Source organism: Balaenoptera ricei, chromosome 5 (assembly GCF_028023285.1).
Source record: "Balaenoptera ricei isolate mBalRic1 chromosome 5, mBalRic1.hap2, whole genome shotgun sequence".
NCBI lineage: Eukaryota > Metazoa > Chordata > Mammalia > Artiodactyla > Balaenopteridae > Balaenoptera > Balaenoptera ricei.
This window is the reverse complement of record NC_082643.1, coordinates 54,332,138-54,347,306: the sequence shown is the minus strand read 5'-3', so window position 1 is coordinate 54,347,306 and position 15,169 is coordinate 54,332,138. Positions and strand designations below refer to the sequence as shown.

Sequence of the window (15,169 nt, the reverse complement as noted above, 5' to 3'; positions counted from 1 at the left end):
GAAGTTTATATAAGTGAGACCTAAAACATGGCAAACTAAGAAGACAGGCTAGGGGTCTGGGGGCTGGATTGAGGGGCGCTCTGGGACCAAACAATAATTAGCAATTTGGATGTTAAATGAACTTTGTGAGCCTCAAAGTCAAAAACTTGGTAAGTGTTGTTTCATAATATTTCCGTAAATGAGTGATAGTCTCTGCATAACAATTTATTTTCTAATACATAAAGCTTCAAATAATAGGAAAAGAGCTTATCCGATAAAGAAAAATCTTGTAATTGTAGAATACTTTTTAAATCCTATGTTTTAATTTTAGACTCATAAGTAGAAAGGAAGCAATGAAATATTTCAAAGAAGAGGGTTGGTTTAATAAATAAACTAGGTTCTTCTGCAAGTGACATCTTCATAAATCTACAGATGATGCCAAACTGTTTGAAAATAATTTTAAAATTAGATTAAATATTCATGCTCATTATAATAATACATTATATATAATTTATTATTTAGCACTTTTTTGTTTTCACACATTTTGCAAAGATATACTGTCTCATATGAATTCCAAATTTCCAAAGTTCAAAAATCAGCTGATTCTTAATTAGTAAAGCTTCAATTCATGAGATTTGACTGTGCGTGAAGCCAGTGATCAACTTCCTCACTTATTAACAGCCATTTTTTTCCACTAGGCAAAATATATTGAGTGCCTTTTAGTAACATAGAAGTGTTGGTTTTTTTTTTTTTTATAACCTGAAACAAAGTACAATATCATCTCCTTAAATATTTGTCGTTGTTTCTTATCAGATGAGAGCACAAAAGGCATGTCCAAATTTTTGGTTGTTTTATGTAGGTGAAAGGTGAATACAGTTATAATAAAGGAAAACTTATTGTGCCTTTATGTTGTTATTGAAGACGTTTTTTTTAGTGCCTAAGCCTGCTTGTTTAGATTCCTAAATATGCATATAGGTCACTTTAATTTTATTTTTACAATAAAATATGGTCTTTTGCTTACAGTTAATATCTCCATGTCTAATGGTACCACATTGGCTCCTGAAGATTTGCCACCTATTTCTTCTACTGACGCGGTAAGTGGCTTAGTATTTCAGATCATTTGCATATTGTACACTCTAATAATATTCATAATATGATGTCTCCCACCACTCAGCAAGCCTAGTCTGAACACATATTTAATAGTCAGTGATGGTAGAGGGACAAGAAAAACATTTTCTGTACTCTAGTCAGCTTTTTTTCCTTTTCTTTTAAACTTAAGTGCAAACTTAAGTGCACTTAAAGTGCAATATACTTTTCAAAACTTCTTAGGAATTTGACTGTTATGTCCATTAATTGTCACCTTGAAATATTTTCACAAGGGAAAGTGACAAAGTTGCAAAGTGAGAGCGTAGTATCCTCTCTTTGTTTCTAGTACGATTACGAATTCTTCTGACTACCAGATGGTGCTGTGTTCCCTTCACTGAGGGTGACTGCAGCAGGACACTTCCCGTGTCACTTAGAAAGGACCGTGCCTCTGTCACATGATATCCTTTCCCATGGCTTGTAACCAAGGATCTTTAAGAGACTGGAACTAAGCTTTAAAAATGAGCTGTTTTGCATGGAAGGTCGCACACTGGAAGAAGACTTTTGTGTTAGAGAAAAAGGGGAAAGTGCTGTTTCAGACTTGTAATTGTGTTCCTTCTACACTGGATGTGGAATCTTACCAAAGAATATCAGTCTCTCAGTTATAAAGACAGAACCCATACATAATACTTTGTGTTGATCGAGTGCCCATCTCTCAGGAGACCAGAACACTTCTGCAGATATTATATAATCAGTGCCCACAACATCCCTTTCAAAGATGATGCTTTGTATCTTTCCTGGCCAACTCTCACTTGACCCTGTTTCTCTCTTGTTTTCATATTCAATGGCTCTCTTGACTTCTTTCCTTAATGTTTTCTCTGACTTTCTCCAAACTTTGCCTCTCTGTTTCTTCCATGGTTGAGAGCGTGTGTGTATGTGTGTGTGTATATGAAAGAGAGTATGTATATGTGTTAAAGGCCACATATAGAAAAGAGTTCAGTTTTCAATCTTCAAGCCGGCCAGCCAGCCTAGTGCCTAAAAGGATGTGACTAAAACACAGAGAAAAATACTCCCTTCTAGACTTTTAAGGAATTTAATTAAAATCTAATTAAAAATTTAAAATATATATGTAACTAATTAAAACGGTAAGTTCATTTGCAATAAAAATTAATAAAATACTTCCAATGACTTAAAAAGAGATTGTTTCCTAACTTGATTGTTTCCTAACTTATTTATTTTTTAACTAATCAAAGAAAGCTTTAAAATTAATGAATTTTTTAAGCCCTGTCTTTGGGCAAGTCCTGGAGAGACTCTAGTAATTGATATGTAATTATAATAAGATGTCACTATAAGATTCATGGAAAACAAATGGAAGTTGTGGTTGACTTCTGGTATGACCATGACAGAGGACATAAAGGCACAATAATGATGACAATTTAGCTACCATTTATAAAGCATCTATAAGAGACCAGGTGTTTTATACATATTATCATCATTATAAACCTTAACATGTATTGTAATCATTAACACAACCTACTGGGCATAATTATCTCCATTTTATAAATGAGAGCAACTGAAGCTCCAGAAGGTAAATAACCTTTCTTGCTCTAGGTCACATAGCGATAAATTAGTAGAACAAAGATTGAACTAAAGTTTGGGTGGTTCCACGACCTGTGGTATTGCTGATGCTTCAGTGTTTGCAAATTGGAATGTTTACTATTGTTTACTTTTTTAGTTCCTATGAATGCTCTATACTCCAGGTCAGCAGTCCCCTCATGTGTGTATCAATTGTACACCTTAATTAAAATGTTAAGTTGCTATGTCCAGCACCTCTAGAGAAGAAATTAGGGAAAAATATGTAATGTGTGTGTATGTAATTATAAAGGACAACTTTTATTCTCTTCTTTATTTCTCCTTTTCTATCTGTATCTATTCCTTTGTGTATACTTTGCATAAACACACACACACATATATGTGATCCAAAAATGAGTGTTAGAGAGGTAATATGATTTATTATCATCACTTATAGCATCTACTCTTGAGCACCTACTAGGGACCAGGCTCTTTACATTAATTGTTTATAATCCTCACAATACCTTTGTGAGTTAGGATGTTACCTGTATTTCGTAGATGAAACAGAGGCTTATAAAGGATAGCTGACTTTCCAAAGGCCATATGACCAGTATATAGTAAAACCAGAATTTGGACTCAGGGCCTTCTAACTCCAAAATCTGCATATTTCCATTCTGTGGGGAAGCAGAATAGCATGTCCTGTAGAAGGATTTACAGATACTTTGTTCTCATGTCAGATGCCTGGTTGCAAACGCAGGGCTCCACTACTTTAAAAACAGGCTGTGGAACCTGCTCAGCTTCCCATCTGTAAAACGGTGATGATAAGAGTATTCCCTCAAAGATGCGAGAAGAGCCAGATTAATAAATAGGCAAAACTTCGCCGAGTGGCTGGCACGTACTTGTCTCTCGATCAATGTTAGGTACGGTTTTTATTCTATTTAGGTGTTCTTATCATTCTACTGGGCCGTTTGTCACCAAAACTCTGGTTGGTGGAGAGAAGAAATTGAAAGCCACTGCTTCTGACCACCTACTGGGTCCTCTGTGTGTTTGGCCACACTAGCTCAGTTCCCCTGAACCTTTCCTAAGACCTACAGTCAGCAGGACTTTATTTCCTTCTTTTCATTTGGCCATAATTAGATCATGAAAGAAGGTGCTGTAAGAGTGACATGCAGCCCCTGGGCACCCACGAGACGCCCTCTCACAGGGCCCTAAGAACATCCTGTCAGAGGAAGGAAGGCCTTTTCTTTTCAGCGTCATTAGCATGAAGACAAGCTTTCTTCTTCCTTGTGGTATGGGTGTGTTTTCTGGGGGAAAGAGCAGGAAAAACGGGGCATGAGAGCATTTAGACAGAAGTTAGAACTCAAGAATAACCACCCTTCAAGATAAAAAGCTAGATTTTCCATTATTTGCATTTATTGTTGGAATCATTGTGTCTTTAAATCTTCTCACCTTCATCAGTTTTCCCATTGATTTCTCACTTGGAATATCCCTTCAGCCTGCAAAACAAAGCTCTTTAAAAGGGCTCTGTAAATCTTTGAGACCAGCCACAGCTTATCCACACTGTATCTAAGCAATTAGTGTTGAGATTTGCTGGCTTCCACTTACCAGCTCTTAGAGGGAGAGAACAGATTTCAAAATCTAACGTCAGAAGCTTCTCTTCTGAAGACGTGATAGAATGGATCGGTTAGTATTTGTTTTTCATGTTACATTCCTTTTTGTTTTCGTTTTTTATTAAATTGAGTCATACCTTAAAAGACACTGTTCTTATGTGCTCATTGCAATGAGTTTTGACAAGTTTTTACCTCATGTAACCACCACACAAAACAAGATATAGAAGATTTCCATCATCCCAGAAAGTGCTCTGAAATGCTCTGTTTCCGGTTTTATGCCCCAGCTTTTTGAGCCTTGGGAGATCTTTCTTTGCCAAACTGCTCTGCCCTCCACCTTCAGAGGGCAGATGCCTTAGCTCTTTCAGAAGTGGCTGAATGCCACAGAGGCGTTTCCCTCTGCTCTCCTGCCCTGCTTCCCATCTTAGGAAAGTGGCTTTCTTGCATTTGATGGAGACTCTGTGTCTAAGAGGGGTTTCTCTCAGCTCTTCTGTTGAATCTCCAGGCTCTTATGAACGATCTGTGCATTTGACAAAGACCATTAGAAAGTTTGGTGGGTGGACAGACGCAGGCTTTGTCGACACCTGAGGCTCCACAGAATTCCAATGTGTCATCCCAGACTACAGGCAACCATTAAAAATTGATTAAAGATTTGGCTTATTTCTCCATCCCTCCATCTACAGTGCATTTATCTTCCACCTGCTTCTCTGCCAGGGATGAGGCAGCCATGGATCTCTTCTCTCCTATGAAGGTCTTGTAACTTTGGAATTTAGTTTATTTAGGTTTCTTTGCGTCCTCATCTCACTGGTGGAATTTTTAAAACTATGATTTTATAGCTTATCCTGCTTGCTTTTGTTGTTAGGTTGGGACAACCAACAGTCTCCTGTAACTTTCTATATCTTAATCATAAGTAAACAACCAATTAGTTGTGGTATTTCACAACAGTATATATAACTACAGTCGCAGCTCACATACATCCTGTAGACCATAAAGTAAGGTTGCAGGTCACTGCAAGTCTGGCTTACGCACTGCAGGGAAAAAATCCTAAATGAGTACATTAACCACTTAACCTTGAGACTTTTATTTGTAGCATTACCCTCATTTATATATATGTTTATATATAAATATACGTGTGTGTGTGTTTAAAGGCTGATATTTTACCAGTTGATACTCAAAGAGAGCAATGTAGACTCTTTAATTTTTATTTTTGAATTTTTTTGCTTATTGTATTACCCAATGAAACATCATGATAGTCTACATGGAGATGCTGTTAATCATGGGCCTAAGGCCTGTTACAGTCTCATAAACACCACTTGGCAGTCAGACATGGAAGTAAAAGTGCTTTGATTTGATGTACCTTCAGGGTGATTCTAGGAGCTAACATTCATTTTCATGGGAAATGGAATGTCATATTAATCTTCTTGTGCATAACATCCTTGTGATTCTCTCTCATTAAGAAAGTGAAGTGCAAAAACTATTCTGTCCTTAAATCTCCTTAAAGAGTACATGTTCCTACTTTTAAAAATATTATGGAAAATTTAAAACATGCACTAAAATAGAATAGTACAATAAATCCTCATATGTACACATCACCTAGCTTCAATGACTGTCAAAATTTTTCCCACTGTCTCTCATATATCCCCCACTTTTGTCTTTGCGGAGGCTACTATGGTGTTTTAAATTTTAAAATTAATCCTTCAGTATACATTTTACTTTTAAGATTTATAAACATATTCACTCAATACTAACAGGGTCATCCTCTAGAAAATGAGATCCATAAAAATAGGTTGAAATCTCTTTTCATGAGATTGACCTCAGTTAAAACCCTCAACAACTTGGTCCCATTTCCTTTGCACCTTTTTTCTCACTACCCATTTACACAGACACTCTGCTTTGGTCCACTCACTGTGAGTTCCTCCTCATGGTGAGCATTCAATAAGTGGTGCCTAAAGGACTTATTGGATGAGTGAATGAAGCATCATATGTCCCCGAATCCGCATCTTTGCTCATGGTGTCTCTCCATCTAATGCTTTACCTCTTTGTTTCTGCCAGTGCAGAAAGAAATATACACCCAAAGTTTGTCACTTTTATTCCCCTCTTCATTGGCTTTTGTTACTCTCTCTGTCATTCCTTTCTAGTTTTGTTGTCCCGCCACACTTCTTCCTACTGCCTTTTGAGTATGACAGTTCTACAAAGACCAGTTCTTTTCTCAAGGTGCAGTTTAACTTTTGTTTTCCCTGTGCTCAGTGAAGTTAATTAGTCCCTCTTCTGATCTAATCATCTCTGTACCATTCATTTAGACACTTGCTTTTGCTGCCTTGAATTATTAGTTAATATTTAAGTGGACATATTTTATTTCTCCAATAAAACTTTTAAAAGTTGTTGTTTTTATTCTTCTTTATTGTTCCCTTAAAGCTTATCTTAGTTAGCCATGTAATTGGGGCCCAGTGCATCTTCTGTTTTCTTTTGGCCACATTTTTCTACTTTCTCTTTTGTTACTCAAAATAGCCTATATCTAATTGAAATAGCATCACCAGAGTTAGAAAAAAAAAAATAGGGTCCCAGTTACATTTGAATTTCAGATAAATAATGAACAATTTTTTTAGTGTAAGTATGTCCTACATATTACATAGGACATACTTATACTAAAAATATTATTCACTGTTTATTTGAAATTCATATGTAACTGGGAATACTGGATTTTACCTGACGATCTAAACTGAACGTATTTTTTACTTTAGTTTTGTTCTCCAGATAGAAAAAGTAGATACACTGATAGATATCTTCCTTAAATATGTCAAATATTTGTGTCTTGATGAGTGATTTCATTCATTTAATTAACAAACATTTCTTTTGGTGCCTGCTGTATCCTAAATTGAATTCTGCCCCTGTCTTTGCTCTTCTTTCTTATTTTTTGGTGACACACAGTCCCTTTGGTCTGCAGGCGTTATACTTTTGTCATTTCTGGCTTTTACCCGTCCTGTCCAAAGAGGCCAAATCCTTGTCAATCTCCCTTTCTCTCTCTCCATCTTAATCTTTCACCTTTCTTCCTCCATTCTTGTTTTTCCCAGCACCCCCCTTTTCCTTCCATACCCATAACTGGGTTCTTTCTCATCTACCACAAGCATCTCAAAAGTCTTCGCCAGCCCTAAAGAACTTGCCTTGATCCTGTAATGCTCGCATGCTCTAGCCTTTCCTTTTGTTACTGTATTTCTTAAAAATTGTCTGAAATTGCCATTTCAGTTTTTCATCCTCACATATTTCTCAACTCATTTCCCTTTTTTGAACTCCTCTCAAGAAATTACCAAAAGTATTCTAGTCACAAAATAAAGCAATAAAAATAAATCAATGGATTTTGTTCAGTCTTCATCCCTCATTATCATTTCTGCAACATTAGACCCTTATCAACCCTCCCCCACATATTACTATTTTCTCGTCCTTTGATTTTCAACATTGTGATTGTACTTTTCCTTTTACCCATCACTCTCAAAGTCTTTTGTGGTGGTTTTACTTCCATTGCAGGTACCCTAGATGTTTTACACTCGTTTCTTCTAGCACACTTTCCCTTTGTAGTGTTATTAAATTTTATTACTCCAGTGATCAGCTCTTTGCAGCTGACTCCTTAGTTGATGTCTCCAAACTTGACATCTCTCCTAGATGCAGGTCACCAGACCCATTGGGCATCTCTCTGAGCATTTGCACCTTACAACGCTGATGGTCTCATTGAAGGGAGCTACAGTGTGCTTGCAATAGAAGGTTAGAAACATCATGAGAATTAGAGATCATATGCTATGAGAGTTCTGACAGGCAAAGAGGACTTCTGAGATTATATTCCCAACTGTCTTGTTATTAAAGTTCTGATTTAATCACTTAAATCCTGTGCATAGACTTTTGAGGAATAAAGATCAAAGCCATAGAGAAATGAGAATCACCTATAAGGAGTAAAGGACAGAGTGGCGAGATAAAAGTCTCCTGCATTAAGCTCAGAGGAGACGATGGTCGCTTGAACAAGAGTGGTAGCCATAGCTATGGGTGAGATGTGATGTATTTTAATATAAAGTCTTCACCATAATGTGACTTGCGAGAAAGAAAAGAATTAACAATGACTTCAAGGTTTTCTGTTCTTAGAATCGAGGAGGATAAAGTTGCTATTAACAGAAATGGGCAAGACCCTAGGGGGAGCAGGTTTGAGGAAGATTAGGAATTAGTTTTTGAACATGGTTAAGTTTAACATGCCTCTGAGGATGTAAGTACGGATGTAGAATAGTTTACTAAGAAGTAGGTACAAAATGATTAATCTTTCTTTGAATTGGAGAACATTTGCTGAGGGGTTAAGAAATCACTTTTAATCTTGAAAGCAGGAAGTTGCTCTTAGAGTGAATGAAAATTGGAGTGTGGTTGAAATACACAGAGTGTCATATTAGGAGGACAGAATTATCTCAGTTATAACAACACGAAGGGCAGTACTTCTGAAGCTTCTTTGCATCACTGCCTCCTTTGAGGTTCTAATGAAATCTTTGGTCACTCTTCCCAGATAAATGTACATACACACAATGTTTTACATATTTCAGCGGATTGAGGGATTTCTTTCTTCTTCATGTCACTTGACATCTACGCTGGATGTGTCCAACACAGTATTGCCTTCTTTCAGGAACCAGTGTTATTTGGTTGTACATTTTCCACCATGACTTACTGAACTGTAAACAGAGTGGTTTTCATGTGAAGGATACTATTCACTTTAGAGCATTTTCCAAATTTAGGATCACAGTGATCTTCATGGTACTCTTTTACAGCTATTTAAGTAAAAAGTCCTATTTGTAGTTGCACAGGAAAGTGAAGTTACTTTTTCCTGTGTTCCAACTGAGTGGTGATAGAGTTGAGATTGAAACCCATGAGGGTATTTTCCCAGTCTGCTGCTTTGATACATGTTCAGTATTTCCATGAACTAAAGAAGAATCATTTACATCTTTTTGCTTATTCTATGACTGAATTACAAATGATCAAAACCAGAATTATTTACAGTGAATCAACCAGCATCACAAACACTATTCATGAAATAATAAGTATAAAAGGCTGCCAAACAAAAAAGTGTAATGTACTATTCTGATGAAATCATGAGATTTTTATTTAGTAGAACAATGTAAAGTAACATAGGAGTCCTAGACAAGAGATTAAACCATGGTAGACACACTTTTTCTCTGAAGAACCAGATCGTAAATACTTTAGGATTTGTGTGTCAGTCTCTGTTGAAATTATTCAACGCTGCAGCTGTAGCAGAAAGCAGCCATGAACAGTGTGTAAATGAATGAGCATGGCTGTGTCTCAATAAAACTTTATTTACAGAAACAGGTAGTGGGTTGTATTTGGCCAGTGAAATGTTGTTTATTGAGTCCTAGATTAAACTACTCATGGTAATTTTAGATAACTTTTAATAAGAGGTGGGTAGATAGATAAACAGATACGTGGATAGATAATTCTGCTCAGCACCGGCCTCCCTCCAGGGTTCACCTACTTTGCTTTAAAGCTGCTGACCTAAGGCTGCCTACATAGAAAACTTCTTGTGTCCACGAACATGGAGTAGACTTAAGTTTATTGAATGCAGAAGCTACACTTAGAACTTCTCTGTATCAGCACCCAGCCCAGAATGGAGCTCAAAATGATTAGTTGAATAATCGCCCCAATCAGTGGAATAAGTTGACCTATCTGGACCTTTCTCCATTCTCATCCTTACGTTGACCTATCTGGATCTTTCTCCGTTCTCATCCTTACTTCACGTCACATGCCCCTAACCTGTCGTTAGAGAACTCGGTGTGGAGAGAGCACAGCTTGGAGCAAAGAGTGCTGTCTGTGAAGATGATGACAGTTTTTTAAATTGAAGTACAGTTAATTTACAGTGTTGTGTTAGTTTCAGGTGTTCAGCAAAGTGATTCAGTTATACATATGTATACAAATCTATTCTTTTTCAGATTCTTTTCCATTATAGGCTATTACAAGATACTGAATATAGTTGCCTGTGCTATACAGTAGGTCCTTGTTGTTTATCTATTTTAAATATAGTAGGGTGTATCTGTTAATCTCAAACTCCTCTCAGACTGAGCTAGGATTCCAGAGAGGTGAGTCAGGAGCTGCTTTGCGGTAGGAAGGGATGTTGAGAGACAGAGAGACTCAAGGCCTCCTAACCGTGTAAAGGCAGAATAGCTCAGTTTTGTCCGTTTTAATTATTGGGGTCCTGCGTAAATTTTACATGAAAAAGATGTTTCACTGATGATAAAAATTTAGAAACCATTAGCTTCTAGCAAGTGGCAACTTGTATCAGTGCAGTTTCTGTTGTTTTTAGTGTTTCCTTTACTTAGGTAAGGCAAAATTGACCTCTGAAGCAAAAGATGTTATTTCTACACAGAAGTATCTGTTTCATAGATAACAAAATGAGATATGTTATAGTAAAGATTGTATAACTTGATATATGTGATGATTAAATCATAAGCTAATTATCTAACACTCTACTTTTCTTTTTTTTTTTTTTTTTTTTAATTAATTAATTTATTTATGGCTGTGTTGGGTCTTTGTTTCTGTGCGAGAGCTTTCTCTAGTTGTGGCAAGCGGGGGCCACTCTTCATCGCGGCGCGCGGGCCTCTCACTATCGTGGCCTCTCTTGCTGCGGAGCACAGGCTCCAGACGCGCAGGCTCAGCAATTGTGGCTCACGGGCCCAGTTGCTCCGTGGCATGTGGGATCTTCCCAGACCAGGGCTCGAACCCATGTCCCCTGCATCGGCAGGCAGATTCTCAACCACTGCGCCACCAGGGAAGCCCTAACACTCTACTTTTCATCTTTACTTATATACATCATTAATAGATGAGTCATGCTTGGTCTTAATGTTTAGTTTACGATATGGATTTTGCCTGAAGTTTTACAGAATTAACATTCATTGATACCAGCTTATGCAGAATAATAACACTGAAATAACACAAATAATATAGATGTCTTTTCAGTGATATTTAAGTAGAATTATTTTTAGCTAGAGTTTGTTTTATGGGAGTGGGAAACTGTGTTAAGATACAGATACTGAGATAAATACATGCTGCCTAAAGTTTTTATACTGAAACCCTTAGTGAAAGACGGTGTTGGAGGCTAAAATTTCTGTACAATGACACAAAGAATCATTTGAGGCATACAAAAATGTGTTATTGGCATTTTAAGTTGATGTAAACAAGAAACCATGTCTGTCATGCACATCTGTATAGTTTTCACCTCAACCTGAATCTCTGTAAGAAAATCAATAAAACTGCCTGTTGAGATTGTTTTAATGCAGCTTACCTCTTCTGGGAGCTGCAGCTATAAAGAAGGCTTCTGCTGATATTAGAGTGCTGAAATTAAAGTGAAATTATGGTAAATTTTTGCTGATTTTAAAACAAAGAAATCTGTTACCTGTTATGACCTATAAACTTTAAAGGTATTGTGCAAAAAATATCCATATGCAGAAATCTGAAAAACAAAATGAGATGTGATTAATCACCTCTCAGAAACAGACTTTAACAAAAGAGTAATTGTGCAATTCAGCTGTTTACAAGTTGAAACTAATATTTCAGGGAAAGATCTAGAGTTTTTTGGGGTTTTTTTCCTGACTTATGTAAGAACTTTACCTTTTGAGCTCTATAAAAATATGAACTCTTTCTGGCCAGAGATTCTTCTTTTATGTGTGTGATCTTTTATGACTAGATGACTTATATTAAGATAATTCATGAATAGTAAAGGATATTGATGATGCATTTGGTGTGAGGGACAACTCTTGCCTCCAACGGACAGGAAAAGTTTTTCTTTCTATATTTCTTTGAAAGGTATTCTCAAATTACTCTTCTGTTAGCACATGACATACCCATTAGCCCTGCACCTAAGAGAAAATCCAGCATCACGGCACCGGCAGATTCAGTGTCTGGTGAAGGTCTGCTTCCTGGTTCTAGAGAGTCTTCTCATTGTGTCCTCATGTGAAAGAAGGAACAAGGAGCACTCTGGGGTCTCTTTTGTAAGGGCACTAATCCCATTCATGAAGACTCCAGCCTCTTGACCTAATCACCTCTCAAAGCCCTGTCTCCAAATACCATCACATAGGGGATAAAGTTTCAGCATATGAATTTTAGTGGGACCCAAATATTCAGACAGTAGCACCCCATTAGCGTTGGTCAGTAACTGGCTGCAAGAGGGCGTAACCTTCCAGGTGAGGCTGCTCTTAAGCAGCAAAAGGCAGTTTTCTAGAGAAGGAGACAGCTGTGAGCTGATAGCAGCTAAAACTCAGCTGCTGGAGGATGGGTGCCCAGGCCTTATCCACTATGCTAGCAAAAGGATTCTCTTGCATACTGGAAACAGTGAATAGAAACAGGAATGAGCTGCTGTCAAGAAGTACAGCACTGACAACATGACAGCAGTTCATGAGCCAGAAGAAAATTTGAAAATTGACCTATGAGCTTGAGGCCATGTAACACAGGGACAGAGATCCCATACCCAACTCCACAGCCCATCACAGCACTCTCCAATAATGGATTCTCTTGACACTGACCTGGAGTCAACAAGAAAAGCTGTATTTTATTAGGTTATGCAATTGAAAAAAGCAGAGATCTCCAACATTTTTATAGTTTAGTTCCTGAAGTCACCAATCTCCATAGTTATTTAGAAAAGAAATAGCTCATTTGTGAAAGCGCTGGGTAAATTAGTTAACAAATATAACCTTTAGAGCATTAACTCTATGGCCATCAGCTTGAAGCACAAGAATCTGTGCACTACAGAAATCAGTACTTTTTTTTTGGCCGCTTAGTGCAGCCTGTGGGATCCTAGTTCCCCAACCAGGGGTTGAACCCGTGCCCTCTGCATTGGGAGCGTGGAGTCTCAACCACTGGACCTTCAGGGAAGTCCCATCAGAGGTCATTACTTTTTGAACAACAAAGGTGTTTCAGAGAGTCTCACATTTGGAGACTTAAGATATTATTGTGTCTTGGTTTACTCTCAGGAAGGTTCACAGGAAAGAAAGACTTTGTGGTTTGTTTCTGTTGAACAGATGGTTGATTGTAGGGTTGTAGCACAAACCAGGTAACGGATTGCATCATTCTCATTGTATTTTCAATAATTGATAGCCTCCTGGCCCCCCTTACCTGTTATTCCATTAACACCTCCTCAGGTGTCACCTTCCAATGGTTTACCCTCAGGCTGTTTTACAGAGACTCTTAGCATTAATTCCGTATATAGCCCATCAGGTATCAAAAGCTGCTTTTGTTGTGGCACAGTGTTCCCTAGAAAAATCTTCTTGTTTTTCTTCTTCAGCACCATAATGCTACCTTTGACTGGGCACTTCTGACGACGAAGGAGTGTTTGAAATATGGAGGAAAGCTCATGGGCAACAACTGTGGTTTTGTTCCTGATATCACTCTCATGTCTTTCATCCTTTTCTTGGGCACCTACACCTCTTCTATGGCTCTGAAAAAATTCAAAACTAGTCGTTATTTTCCAACCACGGTAAGTACCTGAGCTTTAAGTAATTTTCATTGAATTCCCACTGTATTAACAATAATACAGCTTTACAAAATGAAGAAGGCACCTGTAATTCAACCTTTCCGATATAATTTTGTGCGTTTAAAAAATTGCTTTCCAGTCTGTGTCTATGTGCATACATATTCTTAATATAATTGTAGTCTAGCTTTGAAAAACCATCCAAGGATTTTGCTCACGTAATTCTATCCTAAATTCTGACTGTTGTAATTCCAACTGTACTGAAAGAAGAATGTGGGGTGTAGTCTATATAAAAATGCCCAAGTTAAGAAAAGACCTTCTAAATCCATAGTGTGTTTAAGTACCTAAGCCAAAACTCTTTTCATATTAATCAGGAATTTTGACATAGAACGCTTTGTTCATCAGCTGCACATGAGAGTAATTGAGTAGTTGAATCATGGGCTGTAGGAGTAAACTTGAGCCGTGTTACACAAGTACTGGTGTAAGATATGAGTGTCATCTGAGCCAACCTTTCCTTCCCATAGTGATGAATGCCCTACTATGGAAACACAGATAATTGAGCTGAGTTGTGCAGACATCCTGCACATATTGTGCACATCCTGCACAATATGCTTAGGTGAGCTCAAAGTCAAAACTGTGGTTCCTTGAGAGACTACAAGATAAGACCAACATTTAGTTAATGGCATTTTGTGTTTTTACCTGCAGAACGAAACTAATCCTTTGCTTTACAGTTCAGTTCTCACTGTTTAGGGTGTCAATACTTCTTCGTAATGTTGATTATACCTGATTTTTATCAATGAGCTGCTCTCTACAGCTGAAATCTCATGAATCTCTCCTCCTGTGTTCTGTGTAGAAGGAGCAGGAGAACTTTGGAAGACATGAGATGCAGTCGATAAAGTTCCTTTTCTTAATTCCTGGGAAATGAAACTGACAATTAATATATTCACTTTCAGCTAGGAAATGTTTTGACTCTCTGATATTTCTTTTAAAATGGAAAATAAAGGGAAGGTTTGATGATTGTCTCAATCTGTTTGGGTGGCTATAACAGAATACCAGACTGGAGGGCTTATAAACAACAGAAATTTGTTTCTCACAGCTCTGGAGGCCAGGAAGTCCAAGATCAGGTGCCAGCATGGTTGGGTGAGAGCCCTCTTCCTGGTTCTTAGCCAGCACCTTTTCACTGTGCCCTCAGGAGGTAGAAGGACTGGGGAGCTCTGCGGAGTGTCCTTTATAGGACCGCTAATGCCATTCCTGAAGGCTCCATCCTCATGTTCTTCCTAAGGCCCCACCTCCTAATATCATCTTCTTGTGGGTTAGAGTTTCAACATATGGATTTTGGAGGGTCGCAACATTCAGACCACAGCTGTAATGAAATGTCCCGAGCTAGCTGGCCCAAAGAATGAAACATTTCCTCAAAGTGAAATGTAGGAAG

At 37.7% G+C, this 15,169-nt stretch overlaps 1 protein-coding gene across 5 annotated transcripts in view; it reads left to right on the top strand.

The window, feature by feature from the left end:
• SLC4A4 (solute carrier family 4 member 4) overlaps positions 1-15,169 on the top strand; it is a 399,214-nt gene that overhangs the window by 332,500 nt on the left and 51,545 nt on the right. For all 5 annotated transcript variants that reach the window (XM_059922878.1, XM_059922879.1, XM_059922880.1 and 2 more), the window contains exons 15-16: positions 1,003-1,073; positions 13,552-13,743. In XM_059922878.1, coding sequence (XP_059778861.1) covers positions 1,003-1,073; positions 13,552-13,743 — 263 coding nt within the window. The remainder of the gene's footprint in view (positions 1-1,002; positions 1,074-13,551; positions 13,744-15,169) is intronic.